General features: G+C 50.6%; 2 protein-coding genes across 14 annotated transcripts in view; one reads left to right on the forward strand and one right to left on the reverse strand.

The window, feature by feature from the left end:
* The window catches only part of PC (pyruvate carboxylase), a 260,561-nt gene that overhangs the window by 28,524 nt on the left and 212,536 nt on the right, over positions 1 to 19,501 (reverse strand). The window lies entirely within an intron of this gene.
* Positions 687 to 19,501, forward strand: LRFN4 (leucine rich repeat and fibronectin type III domain containing 4). Its single transcript, XM_083716626.1, has 3 exons — positions 687 to 2,543; positions 11,241 to 12,645; positions 18,012 to 19,501. Exons 2-3 carry the CDS (start codon positions 11,261 to 11,263, stop codon positions 18,700 to 18,702), a joined length of 2,076 nt encoding a protein of 691 aa, XP_083572752.1. The 5' UTR covers positions 687 to 2,543; positions 11,241 to 11,260; the 3' UTR covers positions 18,703 to 19,501.

Here is a 19,501-nt window from a genome sequence, read left to right on the forward strand (position 1 = left end):
AAAGGACCTCGCCAATGGCATGTATGGCTAAGAGCACAATCCTGCACATGCTTGCTTGGAAGTAAGTTCCATTAAGTTCAGTGGGAATTACTCCAAGTAAAATGTGTCTGAGATAGCCTCAGTGGCTATCCAAGTGGACATGCGCTCCAAGTTCTGTCCATTCTTTATTGGGAGTAACTCCCCCATGGAAGGATTTACTTCTGAGTCGCCATGCACAGGATTAAATTTTCCAGGGGTGGGGGACTTACTTTAGAAAGAAACTTTGCAAGATTGCAATTTTGTTTTGTTTTTAGCCACGTTTTGGATTAGCAAGGTAATGTTTGCCTCTCTCTGTTTGTGTGTGTGCTTTAAAGGAAGAAAGAAAACAATAGGTGCAAAGATTAAAATGTGTGGGCCTCCCCTTTCTGCAGTCAAAAGCCCCCTTCCTCGGCCTAGATCTAAAAATGAGGACCCCTTTCCACCCTGCTCCACATGGACCCCATCGCTATCTCCCACCAGTGCTCCCCCCCCCCCGCAATCCCGCTTCCTAGCAACGGGTCTCCCAGGACAACCGGGATGAGGACCAACTTGGTACCAGCTGCTCTTTGATCCCTCCCCCACTTCTCCTGCTTCTGGTAGGTTGCAGCCTGGGGGGGGAGGGGATGTTGCCTGGTAATCTGAAATCCAGACTTTAAAATGTGTGTGTGTGGGGCGGTGAGCACTCTTTTTAAAAGCACAAAGGGTAGAATCAGATGTGAAAACAATACGGATTTCCTTTCCTGACACAATGGGGCTGCCTGCCTCCCTGCCCTGGTTACTGAGAGGCAAAGGTTTTCCCCAAATCTAGCTCTTGGGTAAGGTGCTCCATCACTCTTTCTGCCTCTGCAACCAGAGAAGGAAGCGGGGAGACTCCATCCCAGCTGCTTCAAAGACCAGGCACAGGCAACTCCCTCCCCCCAACCAGAGCTTGGGTAGGAGGAGCTTCAGGCGCTGGAAGGGGAGGGGCCAAGCCCAGCGGAGCCGTCCGCTCCGGAGAGCTAAGCCTGCTTCAGTCCGGAGGGGTGGGGTGGCATCTGGGGGAAGAGATTTGATGGAGAGGCCAAACTGAAAGAACCCTGCTTGCAAACTGCTGGCTGGTCCCCTCCCAGTCCCTTGCCGGACCGCCAGGAAGGCAGGCAGAGAGACAAAGAGCGTCTTGGAGGAGGACCCAGGAGGACTGGAGGAAAAGAAGGGCGGTGGATCTGCAGAAGAAACAGGATCTGGGGACGCCCTGAAGGGGTGTGCAAAAGGTCGTTGTTCCTGGAAGGGCCCTGGGAGTCTCTGAAGGCGCCAGGAATTTGATCTCACGTTCTGCAAAGGCAGAAAACAGCAGGCTTCAAGAAGGAGGGAAGTACAAACGGAAATCCAGGATCTAATGCCCTGGAGATGTTCCAACCCCAAAGGTTCTTGGGGTCTGAAAGCCAAGTCAAAAGATCTAGCACCGAATGGCCTGCCCACCAGGAATCCAGTAGGGTGGAGGATTAGAACCCGGAACTCCAGAGGGCACAGAACTGGGATATAATCTGGAACTGTCAAAGACTGGGCAGCTAGAAGGGCAAGAAGCTAAAGGGTGGGTGGTGGAATCCCAGCCTCTTCGCTGGACCAACGAGCTCAATTCTGGAATTTCTGGGGTAAGGTGTTTTTTAAAAAAACAAACAAACAACCCCCCCTGGATTCTTCAAGAACTGTGGATCTAGAACTAAGATCCAGAAAAGCAAGAGAGATATCAAGATCAGAAATGGACCATGTAGAACCTGGAACAGGCCTGTCCTGGGAGATCTAGAACCTTGGAATGAAGAAATCGAAGGGATCTAGACTTATCTGGAAACAGAGAGCTGAGTGGCATGGAACCCAGGAGTCCTGAGGGGTGAAGGGGGCCTGGAAGGGGAGTGGGGTGCATTCAGGGTCCAGGAACAGTGACCGGGACACAGGAGCTGGAGGGCAAAGCAGACTGAGCCCAGGCGTTTGATTTGGGCATCTGCCGCCTTGGGAGGACCTGGAGCCTCCGAGCCCGGGAAGGGTCAGAGGCAAGGTGGCCCAGCCTGAGTCCTGGTGAGCGAAAAGGGTCAAAGAGCAGAGACCCTGGGAGCAGAGAGCACCCCGAGTCACAGAGAACTCCACTAACAGCAGCATCTTGATGAGGGTGGCACGGATGCCCTCTCCCATGTCTGCCTGAGTGCTGCAGCATTTCCTGAGTCTGATTCCTTTGGCTGGGGGGGGGGGGGGAGACCGACGGTGGGGGGGAAGGATGTTCTGCTGCCTGCGTCTCCGATGCCACCTCCAGCCACGCTGAACTTTTGCTTGCCACGCAGCAGCAGCAGCACCAGCCGCCGTGCAGGCGAGGGGGCTCCGCTGCGGTTGGGCCCCCCTCCATGGCACCCAGAGGAGCAGAGGGTTCAAGGGGCACCTGGGGGCCGCGATCCAGCCAGGAGAGCCTGAGCGAGAGGCAGGGGGCTCAGAGAGGCGGGGAGATGGAGCAGGATGGCCGCGGCTGCTCTCTGGGCCCCTGAGACACTGAGCAGAAGGTAAAAAGGCATCTGAGGCGAATGGATTGGGGGGGGGGGACAGAAATGTGATGTGTGTCTGTGTGTTGGGGTGTGTGTGTCTAGCTGAGCTTTGTGGGAAGTTGGGTTAGGCAGTGATGGCTCCTGGAGGGGGGGTTGTGGAGTGACTAATGTCCTGCAGAGGGGGACTGCAGAGTGTTTATTTAATTTTGGGGAGGGGGAGAAAACCACAAATGGGGTGCACTGGTCTTTGGAGGGTGGGGGAGGAGAGCCCCCTTTTAGCTGTCTCTGCCTGTTACAAACCCTGGAACGGCTTCCAGAAAAGAAAAAGGAATCTGATCTCCGAAAGCTCTTTTTCTCCCACTGAATCTCCTTTCACCCCTCACTCTTTTCCTTACCCATAAAGTTGCATTCTGATGGAAATGGTGGGGGTCCCTCTCCCCACCCCTCTTTTATTCTTCTCTGACCTTTGTATTTCCATCTTGATTAAAATCGGAGCGGGGTGCCCTTCGAGTGATGGAAAGCAGATGCTCAGTGGCAGGAAGGTGGTGGTGAAAGGGACCAGCCAGCTTCAAATTATTCCACCTCAATTGCATCCTGCCCTGGCCACTTGCCCCCCTCTTCCTGTGGCACTAGTAACAACCCCCCCTTTTCTCTGGCCATCTGCAACCTTTCACCTGCACCAGCGCAGAGGCAGCGGCTGCTCCCGACTCTGCCACTAGGAGGCCCCGTTGTGCCCGGCAGGGCTAGGCTCTCCAGCCTGGAGCAGAGAAGGGAGTGCCCTGGGGGAAGGGGGGGGGCGGAGAGGAGAGAGAGAGAAAGAAAGGGGGGGGGGAGAGGGAGGGAGAGATGGAGGTAGATTTGTCATCTGCTGCATCAACAGACAGGCAGAACCAAGCGCAGCTCCAAACGCAGACTAAGGTCTATATTTATGTCTGGGATTTGGATTTCAAGGTGGGGTGGGGGCACCCCAGCGCTGGCAACAAAGAGCTCAGGTGTTCTGGTTGCCAAATTGAGCATGGGAACATAGGGAGCTGCCTTCTGCTGAGGGTCAGGTCAGCATTGTCTACACTGGCTGGCAGCAGCTCTTAAGGTTTCAGAGAGGGAGTTTCTCTCCCTGGAGACACCAGCAGGTATTGAACTCAGGTATGGTCCTTTCCCTAAACCTGCATCACTTGTCAGCTGCCAATGATTCCCAAACACCACCCCCACCATCCTGACTCCCTCCAACCACTAGACCTCGTTGCCTTCCCTGAGCTGAGGAAGCAGGGGTGCAGATTGCTCAGCCTCCATTGCTTCAGCTGACCATCTGCTAAAAGTCTCTTGCCAAACAGCCCAGTCCCCAGAGGCAACCATCCTGGCTCTCTCTAACCTTTTGCTTTCGTTTATTAACCCGGAGCTAGGAGCAGAACCCAGGACTCCTGGGGGCCAGTGACGGTGACCACACCAGCTCTTTGCTCTGAGCTGGAGGCTAGAAAGACTTTGGCGGCTGACTTTCCCCCCCAACCAACCACCCCTCCCCGCCCAGAGACATGAACACCTTCCAGCAGTCTCCATTTCCACAATGCCCTTTAATTCTCACTAGCCTGGGGAAATCAGAGGGATTTTCTTCTTCTTCTAACGGAGTTATAAATTAGGTGGCACTCCAGTCTTCCTTTTTCACCTTGACCCTGCCCTTCCCTCCTTTCCCAGCAGCGCAGGATTTAGGGCAGCTTGGGCAGTTCCCTGCACAGGGCGCCAAGCCAAGGGGGCACATAATAATAATAATAATAACAACAACAACAACAACAACAACAACAACAACAACAACGATAATAATACCTATGTTTATATCGGTTCCTACTGAGAAGATCCATTAAAAAGGAATCTGTACCAAAATGAGTTATTATGAAACTAAGAAATATTGAAGGGTGAGGGGTGCCAAATTTTGTCCTCGCTCAGGGCGCCATATTACCCAAGTGCACCCCTGTTCCCTTACAGAACTGGAGGCAGAACACAGATGCTCTTGCTGAGCCCTGTGTTGAATTGTCTGCTCTGGTTTGGTTCCCAGGCTTCAGGCAGGGACAGGACTCCTTCCCATCATATGTTAGCTGAATTAAAGTCCCCCTCCCACCTCTGCAAGAGAGCAAGGGGAACATAGGAAGCTGCCTTATACTGAATCAGACCACTGGTCCATCTAAACTAGTATTGCCTGCAATGACTGGCAGCAGTGGCTCTCCAGGGAGTCTCTGCCAGCTCTACCTGGAGATGCCACTGTGGACTGAACATGGGACCTACCGCATCAAGGCAGATGCTCTACCACTGAGCTACAAAAGAAAAATTCTAGTCCTCATGGTTCTGAATAAAGGACCAATTTAAATAGCAACAGAGGAAGACACTTTATACTGAATCAGGCCATTGATTCATCTAGCTCAGTACTGTGTGCACTGACTGGCAGCAGCTCTTCAGGGTTTCAGGCAGGGATCTCTGCCAGCCCTACCTGGGGATTGAACCACAGGAGATTTTCTGCATGTAAGGCAGGTGCTCTACCTCTGATCCAGCCCAATCACTTTCTAAATCCGGCCTGCAGACGGTCCAGGAATCAGCATGTTTTTACACAAGTAGAATGCGTCCTTTTATTTAAAATGCATCTCTGGGTTCTTTATGGGGCATAGGAATTTGTTCACCCCCCAAAAATATATAGTCTGGCCCCCCACAGGTCTGAGGGACAGTGGACTGGCCCCCTGCTGGAAAAGCTTGCTGACCCCTGTTCTAGTCTAGCATCCTGACCACAAACAGCCCATCATATGGTTTAGGAAACAAGCACACATATGCTAGGCATGAAGTCAACAGCCCCTCCCCTGCTGTTCGCTCTTTCCCAAGGCAACTCTTCTTCTGAGGTAGACAGTCTCTGGACATGGAGGTTCTATCTAACTTCTGCAACAAAATAGCTGTTGATAGCCCTCTTCAGCTCCTTGGGATTTAATCTCTTCCCCTTTAAAAGACACTGCATCTTGGAGCAGTGAGTTCCACAGGTAGTAATTTGTTGGGATGGTTGAGGCACGCATACCGCTAGATAGAACATATCAATGAGCTGCTGCATGCATGAGACACTTCGTCATCTAAGCTGCCCTTCTCTTATGCAAAAATGCGCACAAGTATAGACATTTATAGGTCCACAGCAAACCCCTCTGGCATCTCCTTGGCTCCAACTATCCTTAGGACTGAGGAAACACACAAAAGGGGTGGGAGGAGATGCCAAATCTGCACATCTGCTGGGCATCTCACAGAGCATTGCTGCAGGGCCAGATACCGACTCTTGAGCATCGCAGCAGGCAGAGACGAGAGGCTGTTGCTGCGTGGGGCGCCTAGCAGGCAGGAATAAAAATAGGTGCAGCATCTCTTATAAGTCTGGCTTCTCGAAGCGTAGGAAGTGTGAAAACTTTTGAATGATGAAGGGCTGTCTTCCAGCAATGTGAAGAAGAGCTCTGTGTCGCCTGGGAGGTGTGTGCCACACTGGCACAAGTGTCCTACTCTGGCCAAGATGGGTTCGGGAACAGAGATGACCTGCCCAGACTGGTGTTCCTCATAAGAACCTGTTGAATCAGGCCAATGGCCCATCTAGTCCAGCCTTCTCTTCTCACAGTGGCCAGCCAGATAGATGATGTGTGTGGGAAAACCGCAAGCCCAGTACAGTACCTACGAGGCCTGGCTCATGAATGACCTGGCACCTAGTCCTGTTTCTCCACACCTGATCACACTCAACTGCCATCTTGCTTTCTAAGGAGGGTGATGACCTGAAGCAGAGGACAGAGCATCACTCTGTCTATGCTCAGAGGTTCCCTCTATTGCTCTGCAATGTGTTTCAGGGCTGAGACTTGACCCTGATGAACACTCTGGCTTTCCCTCTTCTGCCTGCCTTGCAGATGTTAGCAAAGAGATGAAGGGGGGGGGGAGTCCCAGCAGGGTTGAGGGTTCAAGTCTCAGAGAGCACATACTTTCGCTCAGTCTCTTTTAGCTTTATCTGCCCTGCCATCTTTTGAGCGCTGAGACAATACAGAACCTTTAATCCCGCCACCTGGCTGGCAATTTGCAAAAGGTCTCTGGAGTTGTCACCTCTGGTGTGCCTGACCCCCTCGGCCACCTGCGTTCTGGGAAAGCAGCTAGTGCAGCCAGCTTTCAAGCACATATGTGGGAACACAGCAGATCCCCCCTCCCATTTCAACCATGGAAATAAGAGCCCCCTCCCTCCCCCACATTTCAGACCAATGACGTCTTAATCCCACCAACCACTGTGTGCTCTGCTCACTGACTCTCGTGTAGCTCATCTTCCACCAGCTGAAAGCCAGGAAGGCGCTTAATCCAAACAACAAAGGTATATTAGAGGGAATGAATGTTTCCCTCCCTTCCCCCACAAAAATGTCTCTGCAGTTCAAGATAAACTTCAGCAGCTGTAGCTGTGGATTGTATGCTGCCTTGCTGTGGTGTAGTGGTCAGAGTGTCAGACTAGGACCCAGGAGACCAGGGTTCAAATCCCCTTCTTGGCCACAAATCTCACTGGGAGACCTTGGGCCAGTGCCTGCCTCTCAGGTTAACCTACCTCACAGGGTTGTTGTGAGGACAAAATGAGGAGCCACTACCTCCAGCTCCCTGGAGTAAAAGGTGGGGTTTAACTGCAATAAACAAACAAACAAACAAACAAACAAACAAACAAACAAACAAACAGGATAAAACTAAAATGATGTGCATGCATTGACATGAAACAGAGAAAGTAACTCCCCCAGCTTTTAAGATTTAACACCTAGAACAGCTTTCCCTAACCTGGGGGTTTCCGGATGTTTGGCCTAAGAACATTAAAACATAAAATCCAGCCTTGCTGGGATCAGGTCAGTGGCCCATCTTGGCTAGCATCTTGTTCTGACAGTGCAAGTGGGATCTGAGGCTAAGAGCCCTCTCCCGTTCTGTCGACTCCAGCAACTGGTATTGAGAAGCATTGCTGCCTCTGACCATGGAAGCAGAGCCATCATGGCTAGCGGCCATTGACAGATAGCCTTCTCCTCTATGAAACCACACAGGCTACCCCTCCTTTTTTTTTTTAATAATTTTTTATTGATTTTCCAATTTTATCGACACAACAACACTAAATAATACATACAACAACAGACACACACAAAAAACATAAATCCTACTTTCTTAACCTCCTTTTCGTAAGCCTCTTTTCTCGGACTTCCCCATACCTTCCCCTTTTTGCATCCTAGTTTCACAATTTTTCAGCAACTCTTTTAGCCAATTAAAGTTTAAACTTATTCTCCTATTCAATATCACATTAAATCAAAAAGAATAAATATAGCTGTAATTATACATCTTCCTTTCCCTTCACACTTTAGCACTCCTCAATTTTATAGCGATTTTTAAGATATACTTTAAACTTCAGGCTACCCCTCCTTTAAATGGTAAAATATATTACTTTACAGAATCATACGAGTTGGAAAGGACACCACGGGTCATCTAGCTCAACCCCCTGCAATGCAGGAATCCTTGGGTGGGCTCAAACCACCAACCTTCTGGTTAACTGCCAGATGCATTGACTATTAACTTCAAAATGTGCCAAGCCTCCCCTTTCCATGAGGCCTGTGTTTGCTGACCCCTTGTGCCCCTTCTGTTGAGTGGGGCTCTGCAACAGTGACCCTGGATCCTGCCCTGATGGCACCCCACATTCTGTCTGCTGTTCCCATATCCAATCTTTCCCTAGTACAACCAAGAAACAGGGTGTAGGATGCAGCTGTGCAAATGAGGTGGCTTTTTATTATTATTAAATTTATGAAATGCCTTTTCCCAGCAGATCCCAGAGCAGGCTATAATAATTTAAAATCCAGATGTGCGAAGAGTTAAAATGTACTACACTCACAGGAATTGGCGGATGGCTGTTCCTGAAAGTGTGCGTCACAGAAGTCAACAGCTGCGTAGTGAAGGGGCCCAGGGGCATCTCTGTGGAGAGGCAGTTCTACAACTTAGGGGCTGCCACAGAGAAGGCCCTTTCCTGGAACGCCAGCACCCCAAATCCCTGAGAGCGGTGGAACAACCAAGAGTGGCCCACTCTGCTAATCTCAGCACGGAGGGTGTCCATAGGGAAGGAGGCTATCTTTCAGGAATTTTGGACTTGAGTTGTTCAGGGCTTTCAACACTAATGCGAGCAGCTTGAATTAGGCCTGAAACTGTTTTTAAACGGGGGTAATATAACTTGAGAGCTGAAGTGAGTAATCTGACCGCTGCATATCCATCAATCTGTGACAGACATTTTTGTGCAATATAATTTGTGCTTTGATGAAGATCCTCTAGTGCTCTCCCCCCCCCCCCAAACCCTGCTTTCCATCTATCTATCCTTTTCTCCTTACTCAGGCTTTCCTTCTTATTTGATTTGGGCATATGGAAATATGGATGGTGGTTGGATGTGCAAAAGATTCACATCTCTTTATATCAAATATATATTAATGACTGGGAGGATTTGAAATAACAAGGGCTGTGTCAAATGAATGTTGGGGGTGTTAAATTGGAATGAAAATAAAGTTTTTAAAATGTTTAAAATTAGGAATATTCTGAATTGTAGGAAGCTGCTTTATACTGATTATACTGATTTCTACTGACATAACCACTGATTATTTTGATTATTTAATTTCTATACTGCTTAATATACAGGGGATTTGCTGCTTACTCAAGGGTTATGTTCCAGGCTGCAGCATGTGTCACTGGGATGTACAAGAGTGGGGATTCCCCCACCCTGCCCTCGCTCCATTCAGCCCCCACCCTGCCCCATTTCATTGCCAAAAACGGTGCACATGTGTGTGGTCATGCGTGACCCAAAGACATGCAAAGGGGGGTTTCCTGTGTTCAGGTATCACCTGCATTAAAAAAATATCTAACCGGTGTGCAAAAAACTAAAGTAACAACAGCAACTTTTAAAAAAAGTTGCAAAAACAAACACATATAAAAATGCTACATTAAAACAAAGTTACTAATATATAAAAATCTATTATCAATTCCTTTTCCTTCTAACACACCCTCCCTCTCAGCCCCTGAGTCCCCCCCCCCCCCGGATCCAAACAAACTCTCAGCTCACCCACGAAAGTCACACAATGAGAAGAGTTCCAGGAAACAGGAGACATCACCCTAATTTCTAAGTCTGCACTTGCTTTTTATGGGCAGGCCAAAAGTGGATGATACTTCTTTAGCTGTGTCTCATTCAGCTGCACTCTCCACACACCCAGTTCTAGGTACAGCAGGTTTGTTGAATTTCCCAGCAGGTCCAGAAGATGGGAAAAGGCCCCCTGCACTCTTAGCTCTTTCGTCACCCTCTGCCCTCTCCTCCTCCACCTGCTGGACCAGCTAGCATGGTACTGCCTCTACTGGCTAGCAGTGGCTCTCCAGGGTTTCAGACATAGGGCTATCCCAACCCAAACTGGAGATGCCAGGCACTGAACAAGGATATTCTGTGTTGATAGCAGATGCTCTACCCAGCACATCATCTCTGTCATCTTAAAAAGCTTCTGGTCCACATGGTTCTAAATAAAGGCTGGTTTAAACGGAAGGCTGTCGTCTACCGAGTCAGACTGCTGGTCCATCTAGTGCAATATCACCTACACTAACTGGCAGTAGCTCTGAGATTTCAGCCAGGGTTTCCTCCCAATCCTACACTGAGATGCTGCGGACTGAACCTGCTCTGCAAATGAGCTATGGCCCTGCCCCAATTTAATCTGATGCACTGGCAAGTATGCTCTGCAATTAATAGCAAATGTAAACAAACATGTACAAACATGTATAAAAAAGAGAAGAGATAGAATTAGATTAATAGACTAGAATGAAGGAATGAAGAAAGGGAGCAATTTGCCACCTGGCATGAAGTCCTCTCTGAGTCCCCAAATTCCCACCTCATGCCATCATCAAGCCAACCTTCTTTCTTTATTCTTATGTTTAAAATGTATTTTTTTATTAAATCCTTCCAACATATAACATAAAGATGAATAACGAAATATCCTGCGTGAACCCAGAAGCTAATGTTTAGGCAATACATGAGAAATAGCCAAATAAAGTTCTGATCCCAAACTACTATTTGTATGGCAGGTGATAAACAGTTCAAGTTAACCAAAAGAGTTTATGAGGCGAGTCCTCTGTTTTCAGTTTTAGCCATGTACATAATAAAGCTGTGCCATTCAACAGTGATGAGCCTCTGTGCTTCAGGCCTTGCGCTTGTTTTATCCTGGGATTCTTCCACAAGTGCTGTTTTGTACCCGTTTGTCAGAGAAGCCCCTTCAAAGTTCTTCCAGTATCTCATTCTGATGAGTCTGAAAGGACTTATTAAAGATATAGACTGCAAGTTAACCTTGCTTTCTGCGAAAAGACTGAGGAGACCCAGCTTCGGATATATAGCGCTTATCCGCACTTCCTCTTGTCCTGCTGCTTTTCTCTGGGGAAAGCCGCTCTTTAGCGCTCAATCGGAGCAAGTGGCAATTCGGGATTTCTCAGGATTGATGTTTGCTCCAATTTAGCACTAAAGAGTGGGTTTTTCCCGGGGAAAAAGCACAGCAAGGGGGAAACCACCCAGACCTATGCCCAGAAAGTGAAGATCAAGTGGAAAACCGCTTGGATCCAGGCTTTCTAGGCATGGGATGAGTGGAAGTGTGGACGAGCCCTTTGAGATGTTTGGTCCAGTAACTGCTTTTATGTCATTCCCTCCTTCTCCAGGGCTTGCCAAGCCGTCTACCATGGAAAGCCTGCTGCTGCTGCTGGTCCAGCTGCTGATGGTGGGACGTGCGTTGGCCCAGGTTGAGGGCTGTCCCTTCCACTGCGTGTGCCAGAATCTCTCTGAGTCGCTCAGCACCCTCTGCGCCAACAAGGGCCTGCTCTTCATCCCGCCCAACATTGACCGCCGGACGGTGGAGCTGCGGCTGGCCGACAACTTCATCCAGGTGGTGGAGCCGCCCGACTTCCTGAACATGACGGGCCTGGTGGACCTGACCCTGTCGCGCAACACCATCGACACCATCCGCCCCTTTGCCTTTGGCGACCTGGAGAGCCTCCGCTCGCTCCACCTGGACGGCAACCGGCTGACCCAGATCCAGGAGGAGGCCCTGCGTGGGATGCTCAACCTCCAGCACCTCATCCTGAACAACAACCAACTGGTGGACATCTCAGTGGTTGCCTTCAACGACTTCCTGTTGACCTTGGAGGACCTGGATTTGTCCTACAACAACCTGCACCGGGTCCCCTGGGAAGGGATCCAGGGGATGCTCTGCCTCCACACCCTCAACCTGGACCACAACCTGATCGACTTCATCATGGAAGGGGCCTTTGCCGAGCTCTACAAGCTCTCCCGCTTGGATATGACCTCCAACCGCCTTTACACGCTGCCCCCCGATCCACTCTTTGCCCGCTCTCAGGTTGGGGTCATCAGCCCGACCCCATACACCTCCACCATTGTGCTCAGCTTTGGCGGGAACCCCTTGCACTGCAACTGCGAGTTGCTGTGGCTGCGCCGCCTGGTGCGGGAGGACGACATGGAGACCTGCGCCTCCCCTGCACAGGTGGCGGGCCACTACTTTTGGTCGGTCCCCGAGGAGGAGTTCACCTGCGAGCCGCCCCTCATCACCCGCCACACCCACAAGCTCTGGATCTTGGAGGGCCAACGGGCCACCCTGAGGTGCCGGGCCATCGGGGACCCTGAGCCAGTCATCCACTGGGTCTCCCCTGATGACAAAATCATGTCCAACTCCTCCCGGACCATGTCCTTTCGCAATGGCACGTTGGACATCTTGGTGACCACCATCCGGGACGATGGGGCCTACACCTGCATTGCCATCAACGCTGCAGGGGAGTCCACGGCCACCGTGGACCTCAAAATCATCCCCTTGCCTCACCGGGGGAACGGCAGCATCACCGTGCTACAGCAGGACCCGGGCTCCTCCGACATTGCCACTTCAGCCAAGACGTCGGCCAACGCCAGCGAGGGGGGCTTTGAGAAAAGGGTGGAGGTGTCCGACGTGACGGCCAGCTCAGCGCTGGTGCGGTGGGTGGCTGACAAGTCGTCCTACGCCGCCTGGATGTACCAGATCCAGTACAACTGCACCGTGGATGACACTCTCATTTACAGGTAAGGTGTTTGCGACCGTGCCGCCTGGGACCCTGATCCCAAGGAACTCTCGTTATGCCTCTCAGCTGCTTTCTCCTTCACTGGTTGCCAGGTGGGCCCAGGGACCAAGATTTTACTGTTTCTGTCTGCGAGCAAGAGGTTTCTGGCAATTCGAATTATAATTTTGTTCTCCCAAGACCCTCATGAAGCCAGCCTCCTGGATTATTGTGAACTCCAGCTGCTCACTGCTGGGCTCAGATTCTCCTTGTGTGAGCTTCCCAGGAGAGGCATCAGGATGGTCACTGTGGGAACAGGATGCTGGCCTCTGGTCTGATCCAGCAGCCAGGCTCTCTTCTGTGATCCTTCCTCTTTTGCTCCTTTCCCAGGTGGAGAGCAGCAGAGACTGGCTCAGAGTAGCAGGGACAGAACTTCATCCAAGCCTCTGAATGCTACTCATTCCAGGGAGCAGCTCTCATCCTGTCACCTGAGCCACTCTGGAGTGATTTCCCATAGCCGGAGCTGACATCCCTAGGCCTCTTTAAGATTAGTAGCTAACCAAGGTTGTTGCCCACAGCACAGGAAACTGCCTCATACAGAGCCAGACTGTTGCTCCATGGAACTCAGGATTGTCTACACAATCAATAGGCAGGGAGTTCCAAAGTGTAGATTCTGCCACACTAAAAGATTGAGCTCTTACAAATGTGGAACAGTATTATGTGGCACCTATAACACTGCCAGTTCTGCTGACTGAAGTAGTTGAGTGGGTGCATACCAGGTAAGGCAAATTGGTCCCAAGTTCTTAAGGGTTTTATTTACTAATAGCAACACCTTGGCACATACATTTCAACAGGCCAGGGTCACGGAAGGCTGAAGGCCATTTCACATTTCCAGAGGCTGATAACAGGTTTCTCGGGAGTGAACCTGCTGGAATTAAGTCCTGCTTTAAAAACGGGAAGCAAAACTGTGCAAATAGAGGGTTGCTGATCTGCTCTGCGATCTTCATTTTCAACCAGTTCCAGCAACACCACCATACCTCCTCCCTCTGGCCTTCCTTCGACAATCCCTCTTTTTAAAGTCACTTCATGTGGTCAGGGAAGACAGGAAAGTGTTAGGGCAGGAAGCAATGCTAACGGGACCCTAGGGAGATGTTGTGAGCCTGGGCAGTTACAGGCAGCATGAAATATACATGGGTTGTGAACAGCTCAATACCCAAGACGAACTGCGACGAGCATCTGCTGTACATGCTCCAGGTTCAATCCTCAAGGGCATCTCCTGGAAGGGCTGGAAAAGACCCCGTGCCTGGAAATCCTGGACAGCCACTGCCAGTGCATAGAATACTGAAGATATGTGGACCAGTGGTCTGACTCTGTATATAAGGCAGCTCTCTATGCCACCTGGCTCAGTTGAACAGGAGGTGGGAGACAGAGATCCCCCCCGATTGGAGGCTGCACCCCATTTTCATCCAAAAGCATGAGGCCATTTGAAGTCCACTGTCTTTTGTTCCTGGGAGCTCACAGTCCAGCCTTTATGCATGTTTACTCAGAAATAGGCCCCACTTTATTCATAGGGGCTACTTCCAAGCAGGGCTGCACACTTAACTTTTAATTAAATGGTGTTCATTGCTTGGGTACACAAAAGGCCCAACACAAACGTGTCTGCTTAGCTGGCCTAAGTCTGCAGCACAGAAGGCTGTTTGGACAAAAGTTCTGCATTGTGTTCCAAGGTCTTATTTAGTTGCAAAACAATGCATTTAATTATTGCAGAAACCAATTAGTACACACACTTGTCAGGAAATATATGAATTCCATACTTGGAGACTTGATTGAAATGAACTGATTTAAACCAGCAATTTTCTAGGTAATGCTAGCTATTTTATTTATTTAAAAGCATTTATAGACCACTTAATTATTTTTTTTAAAGAACCTCTAAGTGGCGTACAAGAACAAACAGCATCGTTAAAACAAAAATGCAACCTAAAACCAATAAAACAACAGCATGAAAGCAAAGAACAAGAAACAGAACAGGAATGCAGGGGATTCAAATACATAAATCAGGGTCTAATCTGCTGCGTCAGGGAAAGTCTGGACAAAAAGGGTTGTTTACAAGACCTCTGAAGCAGCTGGTGGCTGGTGGCAGAGGGAAGGCCATTCATAGTATAGGGGCAATGATGGAAAATGCCCCTTTTTGGGTCACCACCCTATGATATTCTGTAGGGTACAGTGTCAAAAGGAGAATTTCCCTAGATTTCTAAGAGACCCTAAAGGGTCTTCCAGGTAACCTGAAATCATAAGTTATTATTGAAACTAGTTTGCTCTGCAAGAAGATGGCAAGGGAGAGAACTGTGCTTCCTGACATGTTTGTTTTCTACATGCAAGGAGGTCACCCCCACAACTTCAGAAGACCATTCAAACCTGCAACATCCCCTCTAACTGCAGCCTGGAATGTGCATTTTATTGGGATGTTTGTTCCAGGGCTTGCATCCTCCCTGGTTCCTCACAGTGGTTGATTTGGTGATCTAATCTGGATTTGAATTTGTACTTTAGCAAGTGTGTGTGTGTGTGTGTGTCTGTGAAGCGTGACCAGTGACAAAGGCCACAGCCTCAAGACTCTTGTCACTGAAACAAATCAATTACAACACTGACAAGATTAGGAGCCTGTATGCAGGCAAACACTGAGAGATGGGGAAAGCGAACAGAGCCTGGCTACTGCATCAGACGGAGGTGGCTGAATACAACCCAGTATTGTACTCCGCTTTCCACACAGGTCAGCCAGAGGCCTTAGGAAAGGAATCCTACAAGCAAGGAAAGACAGCAGCAGTCCCATCGCCCTGTCTTCAACGGCTGCCCCATATTGACTGAATTACAGTAGTCTGATTTTAAGGTTGCTAAGGCATGGTTGGCAGGGGCCAGTCTATGAAATTTCCTGGGGCGCAGCACCCCCAAGAATCACCTCCCAGAATGCTCTCTGCCCTCATGATGTAAGAGAGTGCCACTGCTGCAACATAAGAGCCAGTGTGGCATAGTGGTTAGAGTACCAGGGTGGGTCCTTGAGCTCAATCGCCGTCTCTCAGCCTAACCTACCTCACAGGGTTGCTGTGGGGATTAAACCACATAGGCCACCTTGAGAAAATAACTGCTTCCTGATGCATCCCAGGGTCTCTGCTTGCAAGCAGGGGGGGAAGATTGGTGATGGAAGCCGGGGGGCTGGAGGTGGGAAGTGGGAAGGTGAATTGAGTTTAGAGGTGGAGGGCAAAATGGTTTTGAAAAATGCTGGTTTTGAAGTCTGAGGCAGGGTAGCCTTAATCACCACAGGATTTATACCCATAGGGGGTTGGACTAGATGAACCCTGGGGATCCTGTCCTAGCCTACAATTCTACGACATGCACAAATATGCATTCCTGAGAAGCAAAATGACCACATACAGATTTGCAACAGGCACCAACATTCAGTGCTTTCTCCTCAGGTTGTGCTCCCTGTGGAGCAACAGCTTGGCTCTCCTTCCCCCTCCTAAAGTCCCCTGAGCACCCTCTCCTGCACGCCCCCCCACTGCCCCCCGGATCTGGTTTTGGCAGCAGCTGGGGCCTGGGTTCCCCCCTGTGGCACTCTGAGCCCTGACAGCTGGATCCTCCCCCCCAGGGCTCAAGCCTAGATCTGCCACAGCACACTGATGTGCATTTGTGTGCAAGGAGGAGACAGACGAGGACATTTCTCCCAGGTTCCATTCAACTTAAAAATGAACATAAGAGCGTAAGAAGAAGAGAGTGGCTGCTGGATCATGCCAGTGGCCCATCTAGTCCACCATCTCACTGTGGCCAGCCAGATGCCCGTGGGAAGGACATGAGCTCAAGTGCCCTCTCCCTTCCTGAACCTGGTCCTTAGAAGCATTACTGCTTCTGACGACGGAGGTAGCAGAGCCATCATGGCTGGTAGCCATCAATAGCCCTGCAGTCACTCGCCTTGCCTCTGAAGTGGAAAGGGCACCCAGACTTTCCATTCAGGGTGGAATTCAAGCCAGAGAAACCTGGGGAAGTAGGGCAACTTTGCCCAACCTGGTGCCCTCTGGATGTTTAGGGCAACAACTCACACCAGCGCCAGTGTGATACGGCTGTGAAAAAGATCTGGAGGTTGCCGGTTTGGGAAGGCTGCCTTTTGACTTGCCTGTTGAGGCCAGGCCAGAGGATCAACTGAGCCTTCAATGCTGCTTCCATTCATCTGGCTCTAAGGACAGGCAGTGAGGTGGTTGCCTTGGGCAGCAGTTCCTGTGGGGCCATCTTCTTGCTGTCCCCAGTTCCAATCATTTCCATCTGCGGGAGGAGAGAGATGTGCACCTCTACTGGCCACCCTTAGCTAGCCTGTTGCCACCAGGACAGGGGAGGAGGCTATCGGGTCACTAGTGTTGAAATTACATCCTGCTGGCTCCTGTAAGTAGAATGGGAAAAGGAGAAGCCTTCTTGTCCCTCAGCCTCAGGCAACAAAATGTCTTGTGAGAGGGGGCCCTGGCTACACCAGACTGGAGTTCCTGCTCCACTGAAAGCCAGGCTGCATTCCAGGTCTGGGAAGATCCAGGAACCTCCTACGGCCTGCCAATCCACCTGCTCCTGTGCCCTTGCAGGCAGATGAATGCAAACATTAAGGTTTTCCTTGCTTTTGTACTTATGATGAATTGCATCTATCATCTTAATGCCCATATTCCCAGTGTGGAGAGATGTTCTTTGGAGCTCTCCCAATCCTTCTGTGTCTTAACCCCTCTGAGCACTTTGGTGTCATCAGCAAACTTGGCTCACTTCTTACTGCTAATGCTTTCAGGAACAAGTGAAAAAGCTGAAGTCCCAATATTGAGACCCTTGGTGGGGGAGGACCCTGTTTTTCTACATTCCTTGGGTGCGAGCTGTCCATTTAGTCCCAATCTCTTTTTCCTGTTCCTTAGTTAGCTGCAGACCTGCAAGAGCTAAATTTAGCCAGGTGGCTTTGGTGAGGCAGTTTGGCATGTTCCATACAGACTGGAGGGAAGAATATTGAGTTTCACTTGCAAAAAAGCTGCAGAAGGGAATGACGAGGTGGCAAAAACGGCCTGGTAGCTCAAGAGATTGGGTAGCTTTAACAGAGTGTTGGGCTAATTCATGGAGAAGAAGGCTATTGAGGGCTCCTAGCCACAATGGCTATGCTCTGCCTCCACGATTGGAGCCAGCAATGCTTTTGAATACCAGCTGCTGGAAACCACAGGATGGGAGATTTGCTTCTGTGCTCAGGTTCTGCTCGCGGGCTTCTCATTGGGGCATCTGGTTGGCCAATGGGAGAACAAGATGCTGTACCTTTCTGATCCAGCAAAGGTACTTCTCATGCCCTTCTGAGATGTCTACTGACACCTTCTCTCCCCCTCTCTGCAGGATCATCCCTGCCACCAGCCGGCATTTCCACCTCAAGCACCTGGTGCCCAGCGTGGATTACGACCTGTGCGTCTTGGCCATCTTTGATGATGCGGCCACCTCCCTGGCAGCCACGCACCTTTTGGGATGTGCCCAGTTTGCCACGCGGGAGGCCTACCCGGACTGCCACTCGCTGCATGCTCACTTCCTGGGCGGGACCCTGACGGTGATCGTAGGCGGCATCATTGTGGTCACCTTGCTGGTCTTCACCGTGGTCATGATGGTGAAGTACAAGGTGTGTGGCAGTGCCCATGGTAGCCTGCCCAAGGTCACCAATGTCTACTCGCAGACCAACGGTGGACACCCCAACGGCCTGCTCCCCCTGCGAACACCCCCCAAGGAGCGGGGCCCCAAGCACCGGCGGGTGCGGGCCAAGGCTGCTCAGCCTGAGCGCAGGACGGGAGACAGGGTGGGGGGAGCAGCGTGGGGGCCCCCCAGCACCCCCGCCAAGACCAAGCGCAGCAACTCCCTGGACATGGGAGACGTCTCCTCCAGCTCCTGCTACAGCTACGCCAAGCGCCTCAGCTTCATGTGGACCAAGCGCAGCCAGTCGGTGCACGGGATGCTGGCTCAGTGCGCGGCCTCCGAGGGCGACGGCAAGCGCCTCGGACCCTTCCTCAATGCGGACGAGCTGGAGGAAAGTGTGGTATAGCGCGCACGCCCCCTGGGCTGGAGGAGAGATCCTGCGTGCACCACAACCCCACCCTTGTGCGTCTGGCAGTGGGCATCGGGCAGCAGTTGACACCTGGATCACAGCTGCTGATGGCGGGGTGTGTGTGCTTAAAGGAGAGCCCCTCATGCCGCGACTAAGGTGGGGTGTTTCTGGCTGTGTAAGAGGCCTTGGCCTGGCTTGGGGACCAAAACAATAGAGGCTAAAGGCTTGAGCCCGGCTCAGGAGTTCCAGCAACAACAACAGCCTGACTCCCTGCTCGACTTTCTCCTGGGCAGTGGGGTGGGGGAGGGCGAGGTTGACTGAAGGAGAGCTGCTGCTCCGAATGGAGGGATCCAACCTCAAAGGGAGGGAATGTCGTTTTGTCCAGATTGGCAGGAGATTGATTAATCGGAGCCGAAAATGGTGGCGTGTCTGTTTCGTGAGGTCGGGGGCACGTAAATCAATTGCTCTGGATGGGGGTGGTGTCCTTTTTTAAAAGTAATAAGTTGCCAAAAGAAAGAAGAAGAAAAAGAAGAAGCGAGAAGAAGAAAATGGAAGGCAGAAAGAGGAAAGAATTCTGTTAAAACAACCCCCAAATTAGTCAGTGTGTGGAAGGCAGGAGATGAAATAGGAAAGTGAATATTATGGACAGGTTTGTGTACAATCTGTTCTAAAAAAACCCCCAGGGTGGGTGCAGGTTAAGAAGGGGAAATCAAAATGCCACACCAAGTTAAACCAAAACTCTGTACCAAGGAAAGCTGGAATTCTGCAATGTGTATAAATGGGAAACATTTGCATA

The sequence above is a fragment of the Podarcis gaigeae genome, assembly GCF_964106915.1.
Source record: "Podarcis gaigeae genome assembly, chromosome: 16".
In the NCBI taxonomy this organism is placed as follows: Eukaryota; Metazoa; Chordata; class Lepidosauria; order Squamata; family Lacertidae; genus Podarcis; species Podarcis gaigeae.